This window comes from Leptinotarsa decemlineata, unplaced genomic scaffold (assembly GCF_025532065.1).
Source record: "Leptinotarsa decemlineata unplaced genomic scaffold, Ldec_3_MD MMD2_tig00000882_RagTag_RagTag, whole genome shotgun sequence".
NCBI lineage: Eukaryota > Metazoa > Arthropoda > Insecta > Coleoptera > Chrysomelidae > Leptinotarsa > Leptinotarsa decemlineata.
Genome location: NW_027412556.1, coordinates 2,158,087 through 2,185,369, shown reverse-complemented (window position 1 = coordinate 2,185,369; position 27,283 = coordinate 2,158,087). Strand labels below are relative to the sequence as shown.

General features: G+C 37.4%; 2 protein-coding genes across 2 annotated transcripts in view; one reads left to right on the top strand and one right to left on the bottom strand.

Moving 5' to 3' along the window:
- Positions 1–31: 31 nt before the first annotated feature.
- On the bottom strand, positions 32–25,784 carry LOC111510610 (death-associated inhibitor of apoptosis 2). Its single transcript, XM_023166533.2, has 2 exons — positions 24,673–25,784; positions 32–224 (listed from the first exon to the last, which is right to left on the bottom strand). Exons 1-2 carry the CDS (start codon positions 25,594–25,596, stop codon positions 180–182), a joined length of 969 nt encoding a protein of 322 aa, XP_023022301.2. The 5' UTR covers positions 25,597–25,784; the 3' UTR covers positions 32–179.
- Positions 581–27,283, top strand: part of Acat1 (Acetyl-CoA acetyltransferase 1) — a 38,799-nt gene continuing 12,096 nt past the window's right edge. Inside the window, exon 1 of the mRNA XM_023166534.2 lies at positions 581–728. Within this exon, the coding sequence (XP_023022302.2) occupies positions 714–728 (15 nt within the window). The 5' untranslated portion in view covers positions 581–713. The remainder of the gene's footprint in view (positions 729–27,283) is intronic.

Below are 27,283 nucleotides of genomic sequence, written 5' to 3'. Positions count from 1 at the left end.
TGCTATCAGCGTCTCCATGAAAATTCAAAGCTGCATCCACCAAAGCTTCTGTTTGGGAGTAAGGCCTTCCCGTACTTCGAATTTTTTTTATCAACGCACATTTCACTTGATCTACGCTCAAGCCTATTTGGAGTGCTGCCAGTGCTTGTGGACTTTTTAAATGCTCTTGTATTTCTCTATCAGTTACTTCTCCTCAGTCTAGGTGATTGTTTTGGCGTTGGCCCCTAGAAAAAAAAAGAAATTCGTTTCAATTGAGGAAAAACCATGATATAATATTGTTACGAAGGGGTAAGTGGGGTCCTGTGATATCTAGTGGATAGACAGAACATTTCTTATTCATACTGTATATGATTATGACGAATGCCATTTGAAGAATATGGTGGTGTTCTTCAATAAAAATCGGGATGCCAGGATCAATTTCACCATCGAAAGCTCTTAATAGAATGTTTACATTCCAAAGTGTTCCCCTAGAAACTTGACCCGTATTAGAACGAACTTGAACTTCCAAGAGAATATGCACAAATTTTCATATTCATAAAGGATATGATAAATAAATGAACAAACAGTATATACCACTAACAAGCGAGGGTAAAATCACGAGTGAGTTTAGTTAATGACTGGATAATTTGGTGCGTTGGTCACGCTTATTTTTTTTATCAAATTATAAACCCTTTATTATATTTTGTGTTACTATCAACAGAGTGCTTGAGACAATGGAAGATTCAGAGGTAAGTAAAATTTACAACAAAAAATATGGGAATAACAACGGCACAAGAAGTGCGCCTTGTGGAACGACACGTGCGGTTATTCCTGGAACGTTAAGTTGTGTTGTTAATTATTAAAACTGTGTGCACACGATAACGATAAATAAGAAATATTATGAATATCCTTAAACACGCTTGGTTGAAATTCTGTAGTTATTTAAAGTAATGTGACAAGTTAATAAATTAACTGTCTTATTTCCAACAACATTTCACTAATCACGCACTAAGTAATTTATTTATTACAACACAACTAACGCTTAATTTATTTCCACTATTTGAATGTCTTGTTTAGCCGCTCGATTCACTTCTGAACTGCCCTCTTGGGTCGGGAAGACGGGCTTATATCGGTAACGGTCCTTTCTAGAATTCTGTAGTCGGTTCGGTACTACAATCTTACTGGCGATTCCCGACTGCATTCTTTCGCGGTAAGATAATGTGTTTGTTCTATGAGTCGGCTGACGTACTGGTCAGGGGCGCTTGTTTAGCCCTAACTAGAATCACATCTAGATCAGGAGATTCAGAATAAGAGCCTTCAGATGACCCCATAAGTAGAAATCTATAAGATTCATGTCTGGACTGCGAGCGAACCAATTTTGAAGTCCTGTAGGTCCTATCCAGCGATTAGGATATATGATGCCAGATGCTGATGAGCAAAAACAGTAAAATGAGCTGGAACCCCTAGCGCATAAACCATATGTTAAATCATACTCATTCATGATGGAATCCCTGCTAATTAACAACTCTAAATTTTATTGATATCTCTAATCTCCAAAGCAGGTATAAAGGAACTTGACTGGATTTGGTAATAATTTGTTATAAAATAATAATAGTGAATCCATTGGAACCAGAGGCGTTACCGATTTCAATTCGGTTGCCTTCAAAACCCTCTGAACTGATCAAGTCAAATTCAATTACTAGCTTACAGTAAGTAACAAGTTCTAGACAATTTGGCAGGATATTTTTTGGTATTATTACTTTTTTCCATATTCATGATATGCAAAAGAATAGCTTGATTTTTTTTCGAAAACGAATGTAGATATGAAGAAAACACAAGAGGTAAAAAAAAGTTGTATTTTTAGTTGCGCAATGTATAAAAATGTAAAACTACAGAAAATAAGGCAGTGGCGTATTTTTTTCCCAATATTATTGGCTGCGGTGGCCACTGAGACGCCACTGGACTTTTAGGGCTGAATAAGCGTTTTATTACTTCAAAAATTGTAACCAAAGGTTCCAAACAGCGCATCACAAGTCCTCAAAGGTATTTGTTAAAAGTGGTGGTCATTATTCCCGTTTTAGGTTATACTTTGTGAAAATGATCTAAACTGATCTCTCGAGCATATTATAAAGACTCAAGTCATTGCTCTACGTATTGTATGCAAAATAATTTCGGTTGAATTTAAACCAACATGCTTCATAATCGAAGTATATGACCGACTATATGAATAACTTCACTGATAAAACAATAGTAACAACGTTTATTATTCAAATATATGCAGGTAAGCTACTTTTAGTTTTAATAATGCATTGTTCAGAAAATTTTGCAATGTGGCGACAGATAATGCCGTAAATGTTGCAACTGCATTTTCTAGATAAAAACAATGTGTTGAAATGATATTTGAACTACCAAGCTGAAATACAGAGCGAATAAATTGGCAAAACTCATCAAAATTCTCCTGAAAAATATCCATAATCAACTCACTAACAAATTTTTTTCATCTGAGAAAACATTTCTGGATGATATGCTCATCGGGATTTTATCCGTTAAACAATTGTGCTGTAATATTAGCGCACCTACCATTTTCATATTGAACTTCAATCATCGATACTACTAATTTGAAAACAAGCACAATGTCTAAAGTCTTGTTAGATTTTCTTTATAACGTGATTTCTGCTGCATCAAATTAAAAAAAAAAGCATTGAAAAGGTAAACCGAACACCAGGTGAGGTATCATAATAGGTATTATTTTAGAAATCCAACAATGCAAAGTTGACCTCAATTATTTTTCACTGAACCACCCTGGTTATAAAAAATTATAATTTTCATCGGCGACCTTCCTTGCCCCGTTCATTTTCATATCTCGAACACGGAAAAAAAATAAAGTTGACTCGACAACTTTGAAAGAAACTACCAACAAACCTGCTGTATACGATTCTTCGAAAATAAAACCTGAAAGATATTGCGGGAGCACGCGAGTCAATGTTATTTATAGTGTTATTCAACGAGTCATTTTATCGAATTCACTCCAATAACCACTCCAAACCTCTCAATCGATGGCGAATCTCGTTTATTTTTATCGATTCCTTAGGCTGCTTGATGCAATCTCTATTTGTTGTAATAAACAATGACAAACCAACAACAAACCCACGTATCTATTAAAGCGATTCTGCTCGGTATTAACCTAATTCGAAATGTGTTTGGATATGAGATCATTCGATTTGAATTTCAATCGATCTAAAAGGTTGGGCAAATAAAAGAGTTGAAAATTGTTTTCCTACTTATTCTGCAAGATTCATTTGAACAATGGATATTCACTGTGTAATCACGAGTATATTTTGGGGAAATTCTAGCAGGAACAAGTTAAACACCCCTGAAAACACCTGCCTACACACTGAATCCAATTCTTCCCCGACTGCTCTGCTCCACAATAGAATTCCAGAGGATTTTGTTGTGCGACGATTGAGGGGTTAGAAACCAAATCGCTCAGAGAGGTCAAGGACAATACCAAAACTGAAGCTGCTTTGAAGAGTTTTCGTTAACTTTTTGTGAAAGCTCAATGTGAAACACCTGTTAATCAGCTGTCGCCCCATACGAATGACAACCCTCAGAAGTTGAGAAACTTGTGCGATTCCTAACACGAACGTGCTAATCAAATATTGCCAAAAATGTTGATTTCCATCACTTAATTAACAGTATCAACTTATACGCTGTAAAACCCAGACGAATTGATGAAATTAAATAAATTTATAGTGGAAATGCTTCGTTTGAAAACTTTCTATAAGATTGTTCTGATGTCAATACATTATAAAATTACCAGAAGAAAAATTATAACGCCCAAAGAAAATAAATATGTTCAATAACTTTCAGCTATAATTGTTTTATTTTCCAATTTACTGTAAAAACTGATATGAATGAAGTACCAGACAATTTGATTTGCTAGAAATAATGTTTCATAAAATTTTCGGTAGGGTTGCTAGTTTCCGAGATACAGCGAGAAAACCTTTTGCAACTTTTTTCTAAGATGACGGCCGGGAAGACAAGGGGTGCGACGCCACAAACTTGAGCTTCAGCTCAACTACACACCAAAAATGTAATTTCATTAGTTCGGCCTTCCATTGTCTAATAAATTGATTTGAAATACCTGTAAATACCTCTAAAAAATTAAAAAATAGATTAGCTAAAACATAACAATTATATTGTGAAAAAAACTGAAATTACAGTGAAATAAAATACAAGAAACACCCAAAAAATCAAAAAAATTTAAACTATTAACAAGAGATAAAATTAAACAGTTACTTAAAGAGAAATGAAAATTAAAAATTGAAAGATTCCAAATCAAGTTACTTCACAACGTTTCGATTGTTAGTATCCACAATCGTCTTCGGGTGATAACTGGTCTTATTCCTCCGAGATCTGACTATTTATAGGTCATTTGACCTATCCCCTATTCCCTCTCTCCGTTTCATCGGTTTTAGCGGAAGCTGACCGTTGGCGGCAGTTGGTCGTGTTCGGCTTGATTAGAGGTTTCCATATGTTGCGTATCTCTACGCTAGCTTGGCTAAATGCATTGTTGGACAACATATATGCGGCTTCTTTGAATTTTCTCCGAAACCAGTTTCTTCCTTGTGGATGATTTCAGCTTGAGCCCACTTGATGTTATGTTGATGAGGCTAAACGTGCACGGCAATGCGAACTTTTAATGGCCTCTTAGTTTCACCGATGTATGATTCTCCGCACTCGCAGGGTATCCGGTAAATGCAACTCTTAGAGTCGCAGTCCGCGTTTGGTGGCCTGTTTTTTGTGAGGCTGCTACGGATAGTGTTCCCAGATCTGAAACAGGTTCTGATGTTATACTTGGACCCAATCCTTCTTATCCGACAATCCTCTGATGTAGGGAAGAACAAGTACTGGTTATGACGGCCCCTCTTCCTTGTGGAGCTCTTGCTGTCTTCTAGCTAAAGCCTGTTCCACCATCACTTTGGAGTAACCATTTCGTTGAAGGCCATTTGTGATGATACCTAGTTCCTTTTAGAGATCTTCCTTTGTTTTACAGAGCCTGAGAGCACGGTATAAAAAGAGTCTTGATGATTCATTCCCTAGTCGATGGATGGTGGTTTGATTCCTGGTTCAGATACTGTCCTGTGTGAATGGGTTTTCGATAAACAGATGTTTTCCATTTCGTGTCGGTACTCTTTACCAATACGTCTAAGAATGGCAATTCGTTGTGGACTTCCTTCTCCATTGTGAAAGTGATTGTGATGAGAAGGCCTTACGTTGTTAATGTGCTTCAGGAAAATGTCTAGTTCTGCATTCCCATCGTCGAAACTGATCAGTTGATCCTGCTCTTTTACTTCGATTTCCCTAGAAGTTCAACAAAATGTCTTGAATTTTTCACAAAGGATGATGTTTTTCCCAACAGTGGTTTAATTATTGGTAGTAAAACTCTGGACAAGTTCTGAGTGGCCGGATCTCTGGAGCTTATAATCGGTCTGAACTAATGAAATGCACCAAAAAACATTGTCAACTACCTTCAAACAAACGTCAAAAATGTAACTTTCCAATCGACTTATCCTGAAATTGGTGTTTTCAGACCAGACGACATACCAAAGACGAACGAACCAAGTCGCAGAAAAAACACCGTTGTCGACCGATGGCCGCCGGAGAGAGGCCATATCAGCGATAAATACGGTTACGTGCATCGGCGTACGGATAGTCCGTCTACAAGATGTCGTTAACGGCCCATAATCAACACGTCCATCCGCTTGTCAGACGCTAATGGGACTATTTCCGACCAATAACTTCTAATAAGCCTTTAGTGTCTTATTAAATGTTACTTCCGTTTCGTTTATCGTTTGCTTTTCTCGCATCTCCCGTATAATATGCGGTTTTATTTTTAATCGGCACAACGCAGTAACTTTTCATTTTGGCATGGACGATCTCTGTAATTTCTGGAATGTGGCAAAATATGTTCAATACAGGCTGTAACATTGCTATATTCTGAGCCGTAACAAACCAATGATTGTTCTTCATCATTATTATTATTATTATTGTTTCATTTATTAGTAGTATATACAGTGAGCACCATATGTAACGGATACATTCATTTTCTACGTTATTAGCAATTTTCAAGAAAAACCCTGAAACACGTCGAATTATGTATTCGAAAAGACACCCTGTGACATAAAAAAATTCCCACTCTTTCACCCTCCTCAACGTGACAGCCACCCCAATATTTTTTAAATGCAAAAGGGGTCAAGTGATACCTCATTTTGAAGGGTATTCAATTTTCTGTACAGCCATATCTTTATTTTTTGATTTCGTGCATGCGTCATAATCAAACAAAAAACTCAGGTATCACGTAGGTATTCCATTGAATCTGTCCGCTGTACAATATGCCATGCATCTTGTTGTTTGTCAGCCGTGACAGTTGAGTATAAAATTGTATGTTTTCTGTGAACTTGCTGAAGAGAAACAGTTTTGCAGTTGTTGTTTGTGTTTCTTGTTCAGTATTGCTTTCAGACAATAGGCTAAAAAAAGGTCTAGCAATGTCTCATTTGACTGAACTTCAAAGAGAAAAAGTGTTAATACTACTAGGATATGGGGACAAAACTAGAACCCAGAAGAATGTAAGTGAAATGTTCAATGATAAATATCCTGATCATCACATTTCGCAATCTACCGTTAGTAGAATAGAAACGAAATTTCGTAAATTTTGGACTGTCAAAGATATTTCAAAACCAGGCAGGAGTGTATTGATTGACGATGGAACCGTTAACAGACAGAACTGTCGATATTGGAGCCGAGAAAATCCCCATTGGATGATGTACGCCCACACTCAATATCCCAAAAAAGTGAATGTTTGGGCAAGGTTTATTAATAATCGCATAATTGGACCATATTTTTGCAACGAAACATTAACCGGTGAACGTTATTACGAATATGCAGTTGGTTAATACCTCGTCCACTAGATGGTGTGACATTTTGTTGTTCGCTCCAATTTAGGAAGAGGAATGAAATACTCTGAAAGAATTTCGATTTTCGATTATGGAATATCATTGACTTTAGGTCGATGATGGCCACTATCTTGCACTGATGAGTGGCTAATGAGCCCGAAACCGGTCTGCAAGTGTGCCCGTTCCAAAATTGACGGTCGACTCTTTCAGTTGTATTGCCAATTGCATATACAGGAAATTTTCTGTAGATTCCTGCACTTTCAAAGGAAAACTGGAGTTTTCCTTTGAAAGTGTCCAATTTGATCCACTTTGTACAACAACAGAGCTTTTTTTCTCTGACAGGACTACAAGTAGAAAATTCTGGTACTAATGAAATTACTTTCGTCCTTGAAGAGGTACCTGTTTGAAATGTATGCAACTGGTCCTAATTGAAAAACAAACGAATGCAATACTTCGCAGTCGTTGGAATGTGCGAGAACAAGATTGTTAAACTTTGCAAAAATCGTAAGAAAAATTGCCTCCATCCGGGTGAGTCATTTTCAATTAGCGAAATAACAACAAGTTTACACCCATGGTAATAACATACTTCAACCATTACTTATTATGAAACATCTGATATACTGAGAAGCAAGAAAGTTTATTGAATTTCAATGATGTGGGAAAGCAATTAAAAATCGCTTTATTTAATTTCCGAAGGACAAACTATTGAGGTGAATGGGGAATGCTCCTCAATTTGGGTTATTACAGCAAATGCAAGTTTGAACAAAATAAAGTTGAGTTTAATTCATGAGTTTTTCAAATTCACTTTGAAAAGTATTCGTATTGATGTTTCAAATGTTGGGTTTTAATTTCTAAAGGGATTTGTTTCTAATTCACATATTGGCAACAGCGCCTATATCAAGTTGAAATAATTTATACGTACCTAGATATTCTACTTTAAAAAAGGAAAATTATCTTTATAAATCAACAATTAAGGCAAAATATAAATTATAGTTCAATACCACCTCCACAAGCCACATAAACAACAGTTGTTTTGTTATTTATTTATATAGAGGAAGATAGGTTGAGAGCACAAAATGTCATATGTCACAAAATGTCATATGTCACAGAATGTCACGGAACTCGGAACATAAGTAAACATAGCATGCCTCTGAAATATGTCATTTTTGTTTGTCTCATACAGGTAACAGCTTCATTGTCCTTTATTAGCTATAACCGATGTTGCCAAATGGTGAAATAGAAACGAATCCCTTTAAATGTTGAATGCATTATTTCATTCCTCTTTTTTAAGTATTTAAATAATTTTTTAAAGAAAAAGGTTGAAATGATAAGTTCAAAATGCGTTGTATTAGACGTATTTTATGAAAACTACTTGATTTTCGTCAGGAGGAACATTCCCCATTCAAGATGGCATTCTATTAAATAGCTGATATCGCCTCAATCCTAATTTACTAGTGTTAGTATCATTTCTGAAAAAAAAATAGAGTCTGAAACGTGAAATTAAGAGAAGATTGTTAAATGAAAGATGAAACTGAAACAATTTGTCTATGGGAGTGTGCAAGGAAATCCGAGGCAGTCGATTTCGCGTCGCTCACAAGAACTCAGCCTTTCACAGACTACAACTACAATTTTGCGTTGTGACTTGGGCCAGCATCCGTATAAAAGTCAACTGACCAACGAACTGAAGGTGAACGACTATAGACAACGACGGGTGTTCGCTGAATGGACTCGAAAAATCATCTTCAGCGATGAGGTCCATTTCTGGATGAATGCTTTAGATTCACCCGTGCAGGGCTTCTTCGCCTCTGGTTTTGGTGAATCATAACTTGAGCGCAAACGTTTGCTCACCTGCTCATGGGGGGGGTTTGTTTCTCTAACCGAGACATATTCTGCATACGCCGCTCAAGAATTTGGTGCAAAGCGGTTCCATAAGGTACCCCGCTCTTGGGGAGTTGACTCGGTCGTTTCCTGGCTACCCCACCAAACATTTTCTTTAGGTTCAATCATTGGATCAGGAGTTGGAGATTGGATCCTGATCTGAATTTACAGAGAGGTCAGTTGGAGTCATAAGCTCGACATCCATCTCCTCTATAGGCTCTGTCCATAAAAGTCCCACGAGTAGCTAGGGAAAGAAGGTCAATCACGGCAGAGTTCCGCATTACCCAGACAAAGCGATGCTACGACAAGAGGACGCCCGGTATCTCGAAGGTTCCGTTAGAGACAGCTGATAGGCTCAGTGTCATCAATCCTCTCGGCACGGATACACACATCTTAGGATTGAGCCATCGTTGGGATGTCATTCAGTTAGGGAATAACAGAACCACAAGTGATTCTGTCATTCCCGTATCCAGCGGGGTTACGTGGAAGCAGGTATCCGATGGCCGGTGTGCTCAACCCCCACATCTCAAGCCAATGCACTCGCCAAAAACAGCATGCACTCGCCAAAAACAGCATGCACAGTGGTTCAGACAGTGAAAGATGAACAAGGACAGCCAATTCGCCGGATGAATGGGTAGATGAACAAACAAAATAATCGAATTTAGGTCGATACCAATCCACATGATATCCAAGAGCGTCCAATGAAATGATATTTAGGCTGTTATGGTAATTGGTGTTGCCGTTGCCTGCAGAACAGATGAATTATGCAATATGGTCAACGGCGAGCACTATACCGGGTGTCAACGAATCTATTAGACAAGTCATAATTTCTAGACTATTAGGAGAATTGAAATGAGATTTGGTATAGTTGAATGGTATGTGGAGAGGAATGTTTTCACATATTTTTCACTTTCCGGTCACTTCCGGTTTCAGCGGAAATGGCTCCGGTTCTGAATTTTTAAATGGAACACCCTGTATATTGTAACATTTTTGGATTTCTGAGACAATTCTGGATCAGAAACTGACATTTCTGGAAGTTTTTCAGCCTACTTGATTTTTTCAGAGTCACTTTTAAAATTGCATCTAGGTGGCCATGATCGGACGTAAACTAATCTATGGACCTCAGGTGATATCAGAAAATTGCAATAGCGGAGTTTTAGTGACTAGTGTGTTGAATATGAATGAGACAAGTTTAAAAAATAACATTTTCGTGTCTAACTATTATTTTTCAAATGGCGACCATTTTTTGACAAGCAATTTCCGAAAAAAGAATTTTTTGACGAATCTAACGTTACTAATTTATTTGCGATTGGATCAACAAATTTAACAAATTTAACCAATAATTTCAGCGATGCACTTAGATTTTTTGCAATATCCTAAGTTCTTGAAAATTCCACTATAGTAAATTTTCAAAGTGCATCCCTCCTTGTTCAAGACACATTTCAGCTCGTTCAATTGTTTCTCTCAACACGTTTTGTAACATTTGAGGCGATATACTTCTAAATGCCTGTTGAATCCTTTCTTCTAAGATTTCGAGAGTGGCTGGGGCTGTTGCATAGTAGACCCTTTCTTTTACATATCCCCAAATGAAGAAATCTAACACAGTCAGATCCGGTGAGCGGGCAGGCCACCGTACTGGACCGTTGGTTGCAATAACTCTATTATTAAAATGCTCAATTAAAAAATCAAGTACGTCTCTGCTATTATGGGGTGGTGCTCCATCTTGCTGGAAGTAAATTTGCCGTAAAACTTCTAAAGGCATATCATTAAGATGATCCTCGATTTCATTTTGAAGAAAACCCAAGTATCTAACCCCTGTTAACTGACCTTGAAACAATATTGGACCAATTATTCTGTTTCCAACGATACCAGCCCAGACATTGACGCCAAACCTTTCTTGAAAATTGCCCTCTCTCATTGCATGTTGATTTTGTTGGGCCCAGTACCGACAATTCTGCTTATTAAACATGCCATTATTTGTAAACCGTGATTCGTCGGAAAATAGAATGAAGTTGATAAAATTTGGGTTAACTCATTTTGAAGCAACCAATCACAAAATACTACTCTTCTATTGCCGTCGTCAGCATACAAATGTTGATGTAACTGATATTTAAATGCTCGATATCCGTGCTTTTTCAGTTTTTTCTTGCTGATTCGTGACTTATCTGCATTTCTCTACTAATTTCTCTTAAAGAAACCGTTTTGTCAACTTCTACCACAGCAAGAACGTTAATCTCAGTCTCCTCATTTATGACAAACCTCTGTTCTGCGTCTCGATTTCCCTCTTGCCTAAAACGACTCTCAACATAGGAAAATACTGATGAGATGGGTGTTGCCGATTGGGATATCTCTGAGCATACAACTCAGCAGCTTTCCTTGAATTTCTGTGGCATTCTCCAAACAATAACAACATATCCACTTTTTCACTTTGAGTATACATTATTTCGACGAAAAATTAAACTAAAATTAACGAAAATCAAGAGAAACTTCTACTTTCTGCTCATAAAGCTTATGTCACTGTCATAACCTAAGTGAGCGTTTTGTTCTCCAAAGTGGACTTGATGGAAATAACCGCAAAATATTATGCATCATTCCTATCCATGGCACCCTTGACAAAAGTAATAGAATTTGTATCGAGTATTTTCCTCAGGAATTATTAATTTATGTTCTTATTTGTAATCCAATCGCAAATAAATTAGTATCGTTAGATTTGTCAAAAAATCCTTTTTTCGGAAAGTGCTTGTCAAAAAATGGTTGCCATTTGAAAAATAATAATTAGACACGAAAATGTTATTTTGTAAACTTGTCTCATTCATATTCAACACACTAGTCACTAAAACTCCGCTATTGCAATTTTCTGATATCACCTGAGGTCCATAGATTAGTTTACGTCCGATCATGGCCACCTAAATGCAATTTTAAAAGTGACTCTGAAAAAATCAAGTAGGCTGAAAAACTTCCGGAAATGTCAGTTTTTGATCCAGAATTGTCTCAGAAATCCAAAAATGTTACAATATACAGGGTGTTCCATTTAAAAATTCAGAACCGGAGCCATTTCCGCTGAAACCGGAAGTGACCGGAAAGTGAAAAATATGTGAAAACTCTCCTCTACACATACCATTTATCTGTACCAAATCTCGTTTTGATACACCTAATAGTCTAGAAGTTATGACTTGTCTAATAGATTCGTTGACACCCGGTAGATCGATGATTACCAACTATCTTGGCCTGAATTGAATGATCAGCGGCACCCACGATATTTGGTCTCAACAGGACGACGCTACGTTCCACACAGCTCAGGCCACATTGGATATTCTCCACAAGCGATTTGAGAGCATGGTGATATCACGTGGAGGTGATGTGAACTGACCACCGAGATCTTGCGATTTAGCCCAGTTAGACTTTTTTTGTGTGATTTTCTCGAGTCGCAGGCCTATGCAAATAAGCCACAAACCACAGCGGACCTGAAAGCCAACATATCCCATGCCATCGGTCAAATTCAGCCTGATTTATGCGCCAGAGTCATGGAAAATTGGACGTTTCGGATGCGCTGTACTCAGAGAAACCGTGGCGGACATTTGAACGGTGTTATATTCCACGCATAATGGCATCAATAGGCCTTTCAAACGAATAAAAGATAGGAAGCGATTAATGACAGATCCTATAGAAATACATTTTCGAAGAACTCTTTTATTTGCAAAACTTCCCGATTTCCAAATAAATATAATGCATGTCATTAAAAGAGACGGACTTTTTTGTGGACAGAAGACGCAGTAACTAATGAACAAAGAACTAAAAAAATATCAAGTTGTTTATATCAACGTGTAGGGTAAATCGCAGGCGAATAATTCGCGTTTTACGGTCTCCGCTCTCGGATAATTATATGAATATGACGCATCCACAACTGCCAAAAAATGTAGAATCACTGTAAGGCTAGCCGCACACTTGCAAGTCTACTGAAGCAAGTATTTAATCACGGCAAATAAAAAATTCTAATACGTTCTAATACGTTCGACTTCACTGAAAAATCAATTATTGCTACAGCATATGTTGAACGCACTTTAAACATACTACGAGGGTGGTCCTAGAAGTACCCAGCCCAACAAAGAAAACACAAAAATGTTGAAAAAAATTTATCTATTTTTCAATATACAACTTTTCACAGAACAATAAGTTCGATACCGTTTTTATAATAAGAACTATCTAGCCCGTCAAAATGGCCATTAACTGCCGACACAGAAGTAAAAAAAATAACTAAACAGACAAATTAAAACGGAATCTCTTGGCCGACTTCTCAGAAGAAAAACAAAATGAGTATAAACTTTACAGAAATTTCCTGACAAAACTTATCCGAGAAACTAAAAACAAATTCTATAGTAACAAAATATTAGAGGCTAAAAATGATTTAAAGAAAGTCTGGCAGAATGTAAATGAATGAACTAACAGTGAAAAAAGAAGTCTTCTAGTTATGATATTGAAGATGAAAACAAACATAAATTCTTATTAGATAAAGAAAAAGCGAATTTTTTCAATAATTTTTTTGTCAGAATTGGTGAAGATATGGCAAGTAAAATAGAAAAGCCTATATACCCCGTTTTAGAAAGCCGCAATGCTATCATCAATTCAATATTCCTACACCCAGTCACAAGAAACGAGTTGATCGATATAATTTCCGGATTAAAAAATAAAACTTCTTCTGGTCCCGATAAGATATCTGTGTTCCTTATCAAAAAGTTCCACAAGTACTCTTTAGAACCCCCATAGGTCACATTTTGAATTTAATATTTACTATAGGAAACATACCTAAATCTTTTAAAGGCTCAATCACAATACCGATTTTTAAGTCTGGTTATAAAAAATTAGTAACAAACTTTCGACCCATAACTATGATTAATAACTTCTCTAAAATATTTGAAAAATGTCTCAAAAATAGAGTTATACTATTTTGCACAATATGTTTTCTAGAAAACAGATCAACAGAAAACGCAGTTTTTGCGATTGTTAACCAAATCAACAACTGTTTTCAAAATCATCAAAAATGCATAACTGTCTCTTTGGATTTGGCCAAGGCATTTGATACTGTAGATCATAATATACTCCTTCAACGTTTAGATGACATTGGTGTGAGGGGTGTTGCTTTGAAAAAATTTGAACACAGATTGTCAAGGTAAACGACTCTCTGAGCGACCCACTAAAAATTACTCGGGGCGTACCCCAAGGAACTGTATTATGACCCATCTTATTTCTAATATATATGAACAACACCTTCAAAATTTCTAATTTTTAACGGTGAAATAACTTAATTTGCTGATGACACATCTATCACTTTTGTTGGAAAAACGTGGTAAGAAGTATACACTTTTCGTTGAAATGCCTACTAAGTCTGCTAACTCGCGCAGTTTCAGTCGACGATCATTCAGTACCACTTTGTGGATTTACTTCACCGTTTCTGGATTCGTCATCTCATTTGGTCGACCACTGCGAAGCCCGTCTTGGCAGCTCACATGCCCTCGTTTTAACTCTGCTACCCAATAGTGTACGATATTAAACGAAGGAGCAGGCTTACCCAGAGTAGAATCCAGTTCAGCTTTTATATTGGTTGGGCTGATACCTTTCAAATAAAAGTATTGAACCATATAACGGTGAACAATTTCCTCCATTTTCACAAATTCACCGAAAATGTTCGCTGTTGATGGCTACCAAACAAATACTAAACAACGCAGCGTCTTGAAACTTGAAACATATGCATTATAGAGTGTGTACGTTCTAATACAGTGATAACAACTACCGCCATCTCTAGGTCACGCCGGGTACTTCTGGAACCACCCTGGTAAATTTCTTATACGCCGTGCCGAGACTGAAATTATGCCAGTGTGCGGCTAGCCTTACATTCGTCTCCGAAGCCGAAAGCGGGTTTATTGTTTTGAACAAGAAGAGACGTAGAAGAAGACCCCAAAAATATAGATGGGCAACGCGAGAATAGCCAAGCGTCATCAATTTGTGTATCCATTTGGAATTGACAAACTAATGATCACGAAACGATACGGCTACTGCTCGGAAAAATCTAACCTATTGATTTGGAATTGCTTTCATGTTAGAAATACAGCAATAGTCAGCAATAACCACATGTTATGATTTTTTGAGTAAATTTCATGAAATTGTTAGTATTTCATTGGTTAAAATTTTAGATTACGGCTTTTCTGCGACCCTGATCCAACTTTTTATATCATACTTCACTGACAGGCGTCAGTTACATTCAATGGCTTCAATTTTGTGGAATATATAGCTACCTCGGGTGTTCCACAAGGAAGCAACCTAGGTCCACTTCTCTTTAACGCCTTCATAAACGACATAGTTGAGATCATTGACATCGATTGTTTGATATACGCAGATGACCTGAATTTATATTGTGAGATCAAAAGCATCGAGGACTGATTCAATTGTGTTGTATACAGGGTGTCCCTGGACTTCCTCTTTTCCTCTCGGGAATGTATAGATGAGGTCAAAATATCACCAGTACTTCATATAACTTTTTTCCTAAAATCCTTCGTTACCAAGTAACGGGCCCTCGAAGTTACAAAATGAAAAATGTTTTTCTTTGATAACTTTTCAAGTGAATATTCAAAATCATCCAAATTTTGGTAATTGACTAAACAAATGAATTCCTTCGATGAGCTTTCATGCAGGAGTCAGTTGTTTTGCTACAAAGTCAGGAAAGGACTACCCCCGATGGTCCACCCCCAAAACTTTGAAATGACAGATATTTTTCAATATTTTTCAACAAATTAAGGTTACTTGGACAATTTTATGAATAAAAGTACTCGTGTGGAAAGTCGATCGGAGCAACGAGTCTTGATAAAAATGTAGTTTCACTCGACGACATCAAACCCGCTCGTCCACCATTATTTGAAATGAATAATTATCAAAGCAGAAAAAATAATGATAAAGTTAATTCAACAACATTTATCCTGAGATGTCTACCATTATTCGAAAATATTAGTTTTTAAGGAAAATGGAAATGATAGGTAAAATGTTCATAACGAATTTTTATAATGCAAACACGTTTAACTAACGAAACTCCGAAACTCAAGAGCCTCAAGAGCAAACAGAAATGAAAAATCCGCTACAGAAACTGCTCGATATGACCACCTTCTCTCTCTATACATTTTCTTAGTCTGCGAAGACACCCTCTCTGTACTTGAAATAGCCTTCCAGGGGCGTTTCGTATGGCTTCACAATGTAATGTTATTCTATTCAACAATGCATCTCTTGTGTGAATAGGTGTAGCGTAAACAAGGCTTTTTAGATGCCCCCACAGAAAGAAATCCAATGGATTTAAATCCGGAGACCGCGATGGCCATGAATATGGTCCACCTCTACCATCCATCTATTGTGGAAAATATGGTTCAGATGGTCACGCACAATCAAACTAAAATGAGGAGGAGCGCCATCATGCATAAACCACATATCTCTTCGGGTTTGCAATGGAACATGTTCCAAAAGTCCATTCAAATCGTTCTGAATGAACTCCAAATAACGTTCTCCATTCAATCGGTCCTGTAGAACGAATGGTCCTATAAGATGGTTTCCTATGATACCAGCCCAAACATTCACGTTGAATTTCCGTTGGTGTTTGGTTTGCAATATCCCATGGGGATTTTCTTCGGCCCATATATGGAGATTATGAGAGTTGATAACTCCATCTCTACTGAAACCTGCTTCATCAGTGAATAAAACTCGATTAATAAAAGTCATATCCTCTCTTTGCCTATCCATGAACCAATTGGCATATTTCAGTCGTGCTGGAAAATCTTGAGGTGTCATGGCATGTACCTTCTGGATGTGAAATGGGTGGAGCAGTTGTTCCATAATTATTCTATGAATAGTGGACTTGGATGTATGGAACTGTTCTGATAGATTTTTGATGCTCATTGAAGGATCATCAGCGACGGCTTCAAAATATTTTCCTCCAATACAACGGTACGTACAGTCCTAGGAGCGCCCTCACCACCTCGTATTGGCAAAACTGTACCTACAATAATATCGAAATAAAACAACGTGCTCAAATTAATTATCAATTATTACATACCTGTCTCCCTCGAGCTGCGATCGACACGCTCGAATGTTTCTCTTGACGGTACCGTTCGATTGGGACGACGAGCTTCTGCAGCATTACAAAATGCTCGTCCATAAAATACATGCATATCTGCATATTCATTGAATGTAAACTGTTCGGCCATATCAAAAAAATTCAAAATATCCTATAGAATATTGACAATACAATGATAGTCATATGACAACGCACCACTCAACAAAACAAAATCGCATTCCAGTTTCTCATTTTTTATCAAAACTTTCTAAAAGGTTTTTTTGTCAACATCTGTGAAAGAAATGGAACATAATTATTCCCTGTATATTTTTCACCTGATCATGTGCAGCCGTTTTTGTAGTTCATTCGTTTGCTTTTTATTAGTATAGTAAATATTTTTTCCGATGTGCGTTTTTTCAGCTAAATTTAGATTCGTGTTAAAGAATTTCTCCCATAAAATTATAATTATCAGTGAAACTCCTCAACAGTTTAGCTGTAAAGAAGAATTTGAAACATTCGAATGTTGAGTTTCATGAGATTCAGATAACTGATCAACACGAAACGTGATTATTCCACACGTATTATCTACATACAAAATATGGAATGAATTCGATATTTCATAGTAGAGTAGCTTGTTAGTTTAAAAACACCACGAATCTACAGAACTTGATATTTCTTTTGAAAAAATATCTGCTATCACAATTGTGACTTAAATTTCCATATAGGTACTGTACTTTTTGTTTACGACTTCATTTTAGCATACTTTGTATTATTCCTGTTATAAATGTTGTTGAATTAACGTTATCATTATTATTTCTGCTTTGATAATTATTCATTTCAAATAATGGTGGACGAGCGGGTTTGATGTCGTCGAGTAGAACTACATTTTTATCAAGACTCGTTGCTCCGATCGACTTTCCACACGAGTACTTTTATTCATAAAATTGTCCAAGTAACCTTATTTTGTTGAAAAATATTGAAAAATATCTGTCATTTCAAAGTTTTGGGGTGTGGACCATCGGGGGTAGTCCGTTCCTGACTTTGTAGCAAAACAACTGACTCCTGCATGAAAGCTCATCGACGGAATTCATTTGTTTAGTCAATTACCAAAATTTGGATGATTTTGAATATTCACTTGAAAAGTTATCAAAGAAAAACATTTTTCATTTTGTAACTTCGAGGGCCCGTAACTTGGTTACGAAGACTTTTAGGAAAAAAAGTTATATGAAGTACTGGTGATATTTTGACCCCATCTATACATTCCCGAGAGGAAAAGAGGAAGTCCAGGGACACCCTGTATAAGCAAGAGATCCAAAAACACCAAAGGTTTCAATAGCAACAAGAAAGAAACAGTAAGAATCTAGCAAAGTGGAGTATTTCCGAAATTTTGATTTTTCTGCAATCATAGCAGCTGCACCAGTGGAATTAAACGTAGCGGCAAGGTGTGAACCTGGAACTGTATCCACGCAGGTGAAATCCCAAACCAGAGGTTTTCCAAATTTCCAAGGAATTAGACTCATCGCGTCTGGACGCTCGCCATCATCAATGTTGGGTCCAGATTATACTTTTTAATTTCATCATCAATAATAATTCATATTCAGGTCATGGTTTCAGAAACAAAGATGCCAATGGACTCATAATTTCTCAATCGGTGCAAATTCAACATTCGATTCTTGAGTTATATTTTGCAATAATTTACGTAAGGAATCTATAAAAATCAATCGAATATATCAAGTATAGTTTCAACATCATCAGTTAGCTCCTTTCCTTGCGACATAATTCCAATATTGTCTGAAGGCTTTGAACGATTCTTCAAAGTCAGATATTCTCGAAACATCATCACGAAACACTCCCCTCCGTGTTCCGCCACTGATAACATCATTCACAGACGATGACAACGTACTTGTCACCAAGGCATCCAATGTTATAAACAAATTACAAAGTGACGAACCCACGTATGGGCATGTGCTAGTATCACACGAAGATAAATGCATTTCACGTGAGTCACATCAAATGCAATCATTATTCTAGTAATTGTTTCCCATTCAGCTGGGAAAAGAAAAAAGGAACGGCCATGAACGACGTAGAGACAGACGTTATGTAACGGTACCACCAAGATACAGAGATAACACGTAGTTTGTTATATAAAGTTCATATATTTTTTTTTGAAAACAAAAATAAAATATTTTTTTATTACATTCCCTGAAAATCTGATAGAGGTTGTTTCAACACTTTTGTCCGTTTTAATGTCTTGTGTTTTTGTAGCTCCATATCTTCCCCCCACATCCTCCCGAGGAGTTGTCCTCCTAGGTCATCCGCCACCCTGTCCTTTCCAGGACAGTGCACAGGTCTCTGGGAGACATCTCCTTTATATCGGCAGGTGAAGGCCAAGACTCGCCGAACACACACTCTCTTAAGCTGGGGCCACACTGCAGGAAGTTTGGTAGGATGGTGGATGGTAGATAGCTTGCCTGGCGAACATCCTGCTATTTATAAACGTGAGTAGCAGAACGATGGTAGCCGCAGTGCCCCCTCCACTACCATCTAACCTCCAGAAACCATCCGAAGGTACGCTAGGCGTCTATCCAACCTAATCACTCGTGTTTGATATTCCAGCCTGGTAGCCTAGCTATGGAGGAAGGCGTAATAAGTTTTGTGACAAAAGAAGGGCAATTTGGGACCCAGCAGACCCATTAACGAAAAATTTGCACTGCTGAAAAAAGAAATCAGCTCCGAAGAAGATAAGATTTGTTTCTTCAAGAGTTTACTTCCATATATGCGGGAATAATTAAGCCCAGGTCATAGGCCGAGTCCGTGGGAAAATTCAAGACCTTATCTTGAATGAATATAAAAAATTTGTCTGTGGGAGCCCCTCAATTTGGCCACGAGTATGATAGTCGTACCCAGTACTCACCATTGTTAAATTCTACTGATGTTTCACGATTTTCGGAACAACAATCATTAGATTCGTATGGTGGAACATCTACAACTCAACAGCAAGATCCTTTTTTTCATAATATGTAACTCTTTTCTTTAACGTTTATGTTCTAATGTTTAGTTTCAATAACTTTGGCTTCATTTCACTGCGTCCAGGATGCATTGCCCCTCCACCATCCACCTTTACCATCCACCCTCCAAGCGACCATCTAGCATCCTGCAGTGGCACCCCGGGTTATTGATGATAACTCCAGACACTCACATAATACATGCCTGACAGTTTCATCTTCCTGTTCAGACATCCTGCATAGAGGTGTATTCACTAGCCCCATAATGTGGAGGTGTTTCCTTAGTTGACAGTGGCCAGTTCGATATCCTACTGTTAAGCGTAGATTTTTTCTGCTCATCGCCAGATATTTCTTCGGCGCCAGCTTCCCAGGGTCACCCAGGATGATCCTGACAAGACTGTATCCTTTGATTCCATCCCATCTCTTTAGGGATGGAGCATGGGTGTGACGTTTGGCTAATTCCGCAATTGTCGAAGTCATCAGGCCGTGGGTGCCACTCTGGGTCCTAAAATTCTTAGTCCAGCCGCTTCCTTGGCTGAAGAGTCGGCAATGCGATTACCTTTACTCCTGTCGTGCCTTTAACACACTTCAGGATAATGTTATCATCTACCGAGGCTTTGGCTAAATCTTGGTGGCACTCTAGTACTATCCCTGAGGTAACACGTTATCTGTTCAAGGCTAATAGGGCTTGTCACTATCAGTGGAGAATGTCACGTTGTTGCCAGAAATTCCATTCCTGGTTATTTCTTTTGTGGCGACTGAAATACCAGCCAGTTATATTTGAACCACGCTGATATTTTTCCCATTCCCCACTTAATCCTTAGGCTTAGTGATCTGGACTAAACTCCACATCCTGAACCTTCTTTGGTTTCTGAGCCGTCTGTATATATATATATATATATATATATATATATATATATATATATATATATATATAATATATATATATGCGTATTGCATTTGTAGCATCTGACTCTGTGCTCAGTTTTATTTGTATTTTGTAGGGCTTATTAAACACAAACCTGGATTCAATTGCATCACTGACTGCCTGCAGCAGAGGTTGTGCAGTAAGCGCTTCTCGCCATAGGCTTAGCCTCAATTGACCCATTCCCACCTCGAGGTTTACATCAGCCGTGCGCAATCGTAACATGACCATTAACGCAACATCCTTACGTACAGGTCCAGAGGGTTCAGACTATTCATTACTATATAATAATAATAATACGTCTTTAGTCACCATAAAAATACAAATGGAATAGACAAAAATAAAATAAAACAGCATACAGGAACAAAAAAAAGAAAAAACTTTCGGTATATGGGTGAATGGGCAGAGTATCAGTCAAGGCTCTTTTTCAACTCAACTTGGGAGAGACTATAATTAAATAATATGAACACAAAAAAGAAATCAAGTCTAGTTAACAATATCAAAAAATAAGTTATTGTTTACTTTAGAATATTCATTTTAGAAATGCCAAGGTCGGGCTAAAGAGTTAAGTAAGTCTTCAGTCTTTTTTTAAGTTTTCAATGGTGTATGATCGAAATTCGCAGGATAGTTGATTATAATATTTGGGTGCATTATACGAGAAGCAGTGGGCGAAGATGAAGATTTGTGTTTGGGGATGACCAGAACTGAGCTGTTCCTTGTAGTAAATCTGTTAATCGTAGTAAATGTTTTGAGCTTCTTCAGTAAGTAATCAGGTTGTCGAGTTTTCAAAACTTTATGTGTGTTGGTAAGAAGGTGTAGAGTTCTAAGTTTCTCAACATTTAACCATCCCGATTCTTGCATTGCTGGGGATATATGGTCGTATTTCCGTATACCAAACGAGAAACGTGGACAGCTATTCTGAATACGCTGTAGTCGGAGAGCATCCGATTGTTTCAAAGCAGGTCCATAAATACTGTCGCAATAGGAAATTTTTGATATAATCACAGACTCGCATAGTATAAGTTTTAAATTTGTGTTGAGCAAATCACGATTATGAAAAAGCTGTCTGAGAACGTTATAAGAAGATTGGTTCAGGTAGCTGACATGTTTAGTAAAGCGAAGTTCCAGATTAAACCACAACCCTAAATTTTTTATCTCGGCCACGGAGGGAAGTATTTCGTTTTCGATGCGAACTTGAACAGTAGAGTTGGTGAGCTCTCTGTTCTTCTTAGCTCCGAACATCATTATAGCGTATTTGTCAGAATTGAGCTTGAGCGTATGGGCTGTAGAAATGTTAAAGATGCCTTGGAGATCGTTATTAATATACGACTTAGCGGATGTAGACTCGCCAGGCGAAAAAGAGAAATATAACTGCGTGTATATTGCATTTTTTTACGAACAGATAAAAATCACAAATATACAAGCTGAAAAGCAAGGGCCCAAGGATAGATCCTTGTGGCACTCCCTTTAATACCGGTAGAGCATCTGAAACAACTCCATCCACAACTCTTTAAGTACGATTCTTCAGATAGTTTTTAAAAGTGACACTGCTTTCCCAGAAAAACCGAAGGAGACAAGTTTGTCACACAATATCTAATGGTCTAGAGTGTCAAATGTTCATCTGCAGCTTGAAAAATATCGTCTGTAATTGACAGAAGAGCCGTGGTGGTACTATGCTGAGGTCGTTAAGCGACTTGGTCCAAAGTTTTCTCTACGAATTCAAATTGAACCAAAGCGCTGTCAAAACAAACCGAAAAATCAACCAGGCCCTTGGCAATGATAGTTTTAATGAATCCACTATTCAACTTTGCGAAATTTCATTCCGGAGACTTTAGCCTCGAAGATGAACCCGAAGTGGTCGAACTACAGTAATCCATAACGAGGATTTGATGACCCTGGTGAAGACTGACCCATCACAAAGGGTGCATGGAATGGCGGAAGAACTGGGCGTCTGCACCCATGAATGACGGTTCAAAACGTATTGAAATGGTCAAGAAGCTCGAAAAGTGGGTGCCCCACGATTTGAACGATCGACAGAAATTGTCAAGTTTCGAGGTCTGTTCTTCTTTGCTTTTGAGAAACCAAAACGATTCTTTTTTCTGCAACCCGACCATCACGGCAGAGTCCTACAGTGAGGAAATCGACAAAATGTACCGAAAATTTCGTCAGCCGCAGCAGGCACTTGTCAATAGAAGAAGTCCGATCCTGCTCCACGACAACGCCTGTCCACATGTTTCACAAATCACCGTCCGAAAATTGAACGAATTAAGCGTCGAAGTTCTGCATCACCCGCGATACTCTCCAGACCTCTCGCCAATCGACTACCATTTTTTCAAGCACTTCGATAGCTTTCTCAGCGGTAAAGTCGTCGCCAATCAGAACCAGGCAGGACTTCTTCGACTTCATAGTATCTCTAATATTATCACTTGCAATTCGGTTCTTTCATCAGAAAAAAAAGTTTTTACTCAAAAAGACAAAACCTTTGCTCTCTGTGATTGAATCGCTTTTCTTACATAAGAAATTCAATTATTGTACTTCATTTCAATCCACAAATGTACCTGTTTTATTTATATAATAAGGACTGCAAAACAACTTCATTATAAGAGAAAAATGAAAAGGTCTGCAAACAAACCAAAAGAAAGCGGGGCAATCATCAATGACCTCAGGGGAAAAATAAAATTGCTCCTACGAAAACTGACCTAAGTTCTGATTGTATTAACAAATATTACTGCACCGTGGCACATAACTTATCCAAAGATATGAAATACAATATTAATCCCTTGACTTTTCTTTAAAAACAAATCAGTTTCAGAGACGATTTTTTTCATGCCTACAGATGTTATGGAAATTAGAAAAATGCTTGAAGAAATAAAAAGTTCAAACTCAGCTGGTTGGGATGACATGAGCATAAAAGTATTTACCAAGTTGCCCAACTCCGCTATAACCGCTTTGGTGGAAGCTATAAACACAAGCTTCATAACGGGTGTATTTCCGGCATGTTTAAAAGCCATTGTTATTCCCTTGCGCAAAAGAGGTGACACTAACAATCCTGCCAACTTTAGACCTATTTCTATGCTACCTACCCTTGCTAAAATCATAGAAAAACTGGGTTAAACAAAGAATTATGATGTTTGTGAAAAAGCATAATATTATTAGTAGCAGTCAGTTTGGGTTTCAGAGTTTGAAAAACACGGAAGATGCTGTTTCATCTACAGTAAAACGTTTATCTCAATTTGAATAATCGTGAAATAGCAGCGTCAGTTTTTTGCGATCTTTCAAAAGCTTTTGATTGCGTGGATCATGAAATTCTGCTGCAAAAACTAGAAGTGTATGGCTTTAGAGATATATCTTTGAAATGGTTCAGATCATACCTGTCAGAACGTACTCAGAAAGTTAAACTCCCCGACAGCATATCCCATCTCTAGACAGTTACTTGTAGTATTCCACAAGGATCGGTTCTAGGCCCCATTCTCTTGTTGTATATTAACGACCTAGCCCACATTAATATAACCGCAGAAATAACCAATTTGCTGATGACACTACTTTATTTTGGCATTGCAAGAATGCAAGGGAACTGCATGATTTAATCAGCATGGATATTATAAAAATAAAAGACTGGTGTGATGCTAATCTCTTGTCATTTAATATCTCAAAAACTAGCATCATCACCCCCAAGTGCTCCACACTAGATATTTACCTGGGTACTCAATTAATAGAAAACAAAATGTCAGCAAAATTTCTAGGCTTACAAATTGATAAAAATTTGGATTTTGAAACCAAATACTGGATTCTACACTCCGTTACCGGCATATAATAATAGAGAAAATTTTCAATACTCACCTCTGGATTAGCACACGCAGTAACAAACTCTTGTCCTTTAACTAATTTAACAAACGAGCAATTAGGAAACCACCTCGCATGCTCTGTCCAGGGATCGTCATGGGGATCCCAATGCCGCAGCCCTCCATCGCAATGAAAACACCTGACCTGGTCGTTGAATCCTTCATAATAAAATCCAGCTTGAGCTAGTACTTCAGGCGTCTGAATCAAATCGTCTGACCAGGTTTCGAAGGAACGCAACCGGGATTCGACTGTGACAAAATTCAAGCTCTTTGGTCCTTTATGGGATTGCACACCTAGTTCATGAAAGTTCTGTTGATCTCCCACCAGAGTTATATTTGCAAACGAGTCTTTCACGTTTCTTGAAGTAACAGAATTATTTGATCCATCAGCGTTTGTAAGTCTAGGAGCAATAACGTTGATTACAAACTGGCAGTTGGGAAAATGCCGTACGTGTTCCAAATCCGGATCATCTCCTGGTTCCCAAGCTCTAACAACGCCTTTACAGAAAGCGCACTTGGTATTGTCCCCTTCTTTGAGATAATAAAATCCAGCATTAGCTAACCTTTCTGGTGTTACGATTAATGGAATAGGCCAGTTGTCGAATGTGGCTAATCTTAGTGCTGCGGACACACGATATAATTCACCAGGAGGAACTTGTGCGGAAGATAAAGTAGGAATATTTCCTGAGGTAGAAGGGCTCATCACAAAAGGACATGTTGGGCTTAACGCTATATGTCGTGCCATGACACAATCGCCATAGCTCCAATTTGATAATTTAAGGTGACATGCAAAACATTCCACTTCTGAACCTCGACTGGTTGAAAAGAAGCCAGCCTTTGCTATTCTGAAGGGGTCTACTGGAGCATTAGTGGGCCATTCGTGAAAAGTTTGCAAACGGTGTTCTTCATAACACATATCCATTTTTCTGCCGGTTTTTTAGGTTATAACAGTGTTGTTATTCAATTCTGAGGATGCATATCATAATGCTATGTTCTTTTCAATGATCACAAACCTCATCAAGTTTATAATATTCAGTATCCAACAACATTTATTAGTAGAACTAAAATATATTAAGATAAGCTGACCTTTTATTTATAAATCACAAAAACCAGCTGAGGAATGACAATAATGACATATTGATATGACAATATCAATAGCAATAGAGTTTTCCATTGGTAAAACTAGGGGTACCTTAGTGTGAAACTGAGACTCCATGGAACATGAATTTCAGCACGTGTCACTAAATTACAATACTACATAGCAGAAAAGATCAAGAAAAAATCTACTAATTACTGGAATACAGAATGATAATATTATTTTTTCATCATTTTAAAGTGACAGATTGACGATTTATTGTTCATTTGATCTAAATAATGATTTTTATTTTGCCCAATGAAAGTCTCGCGGTAACAGTGCCTGTACTCGTTGCAGATGGTAAGGGTATAAGAGTTGTTCCTTTAAAATTCGAAATACCGTCATATGATCAATATTTAGCTGGAAAGCAATCTTTCTAGTACTGGTAGTAGGTTGTTCTTTAATCAAATTAAGTACTGCTTCCTCAAGCTGTGGTGTTCGTACTTCTCGATGGCGACCACAATTCTGCGTTGTTTTGTCGAATGAACCATATTCTCGAAATCGTTGATGAAGTCGAGCAAATATTTTATGTGAAGGATGCTGCCGTTGAGGATACATTTCAGCATATCTTCTAGCAACTTCTAACCCATTCCCCTGCGACAGACCGAAAACGTAGCATATCTGCCATTTCCTCATTTGTGTATGCCATTTTAATAACAAGTGAATTATTAAAGTAACAAATTAAGAACAGAACAACACACAATTAGTATTAATTCAATTTCGAAAATTCACAAACTGACAGTGTCATACCAATTTAATTGGCACTATCGCTAATAGCGACCTACTAGATAGATTAGTTTCGTATTTTCACATTTATGACGATGTATCTCTGTAGTTGTTCCTAAAATAATTTTTTGCTGTGAACTGGTTTATTTTGGACAAAAATAAATTTTTAAATGGTAAACAAATAATAAGACAAAAAGTTACATTGGAAATAAATTTTAGGGGTTGCGTTTTCCACCCCTTACAACCATGGGGTAAACCCAATAAATTTCTGGCTAAGTGTTTTTGGTAGCACAAAACGTCAGGTTAATTTCAATATTGTAACTTTTTAAGTGGTTGTGAAAAAAAATTGTTATACAAATTTTATGTACCCCCTTTAAGGGGTTGTATCTTAACAAGGGATGCTCCAATGAAATTTCTTTATATGAAAGATCCTATCTTTTTTTCGATAAGGAATCACCTCCTTAAATGTTTTACACTTATTTAGTTACACCCTGTATACAAATACAGTATGTATTGTTTGAGCAACATAGTTTTATCCTCGCTTCAAAAAGTTCTGATTTTTAATAATATAATGAAACGAAAATTTGAAAACAACAAATTCAGGGACTTTCAAATATTACCTGTTTCACATTTTCTTGGATACCATTATAACAGAGTAATTATTGAAGCCTGCATGAGGGCAATCATCAGACTGGGGAAAGTTGAAGCCTTAAGAAAACGAACCCAAAATGAGTTATTGCATATTTAA

What these genes read in the sequence shown, in the direction of transcription:
- LOC111510610 (XM_023166533.2), bottom strand. Translation starts at nt 25,596, where the DNA reads ATGGATATGTGTTATGAAGAACACCGTTTGCAAACTTTTCACGAATGG. An exon ending in CTGCGTGTGCTAATCCAGAG is followed by an intron (nt 225 to 24,672) that starts GTGAGTATTGAA and finishes TTTTTTTTCTAG; the next exon opens with GGGCCAACGCCAAAACAATC.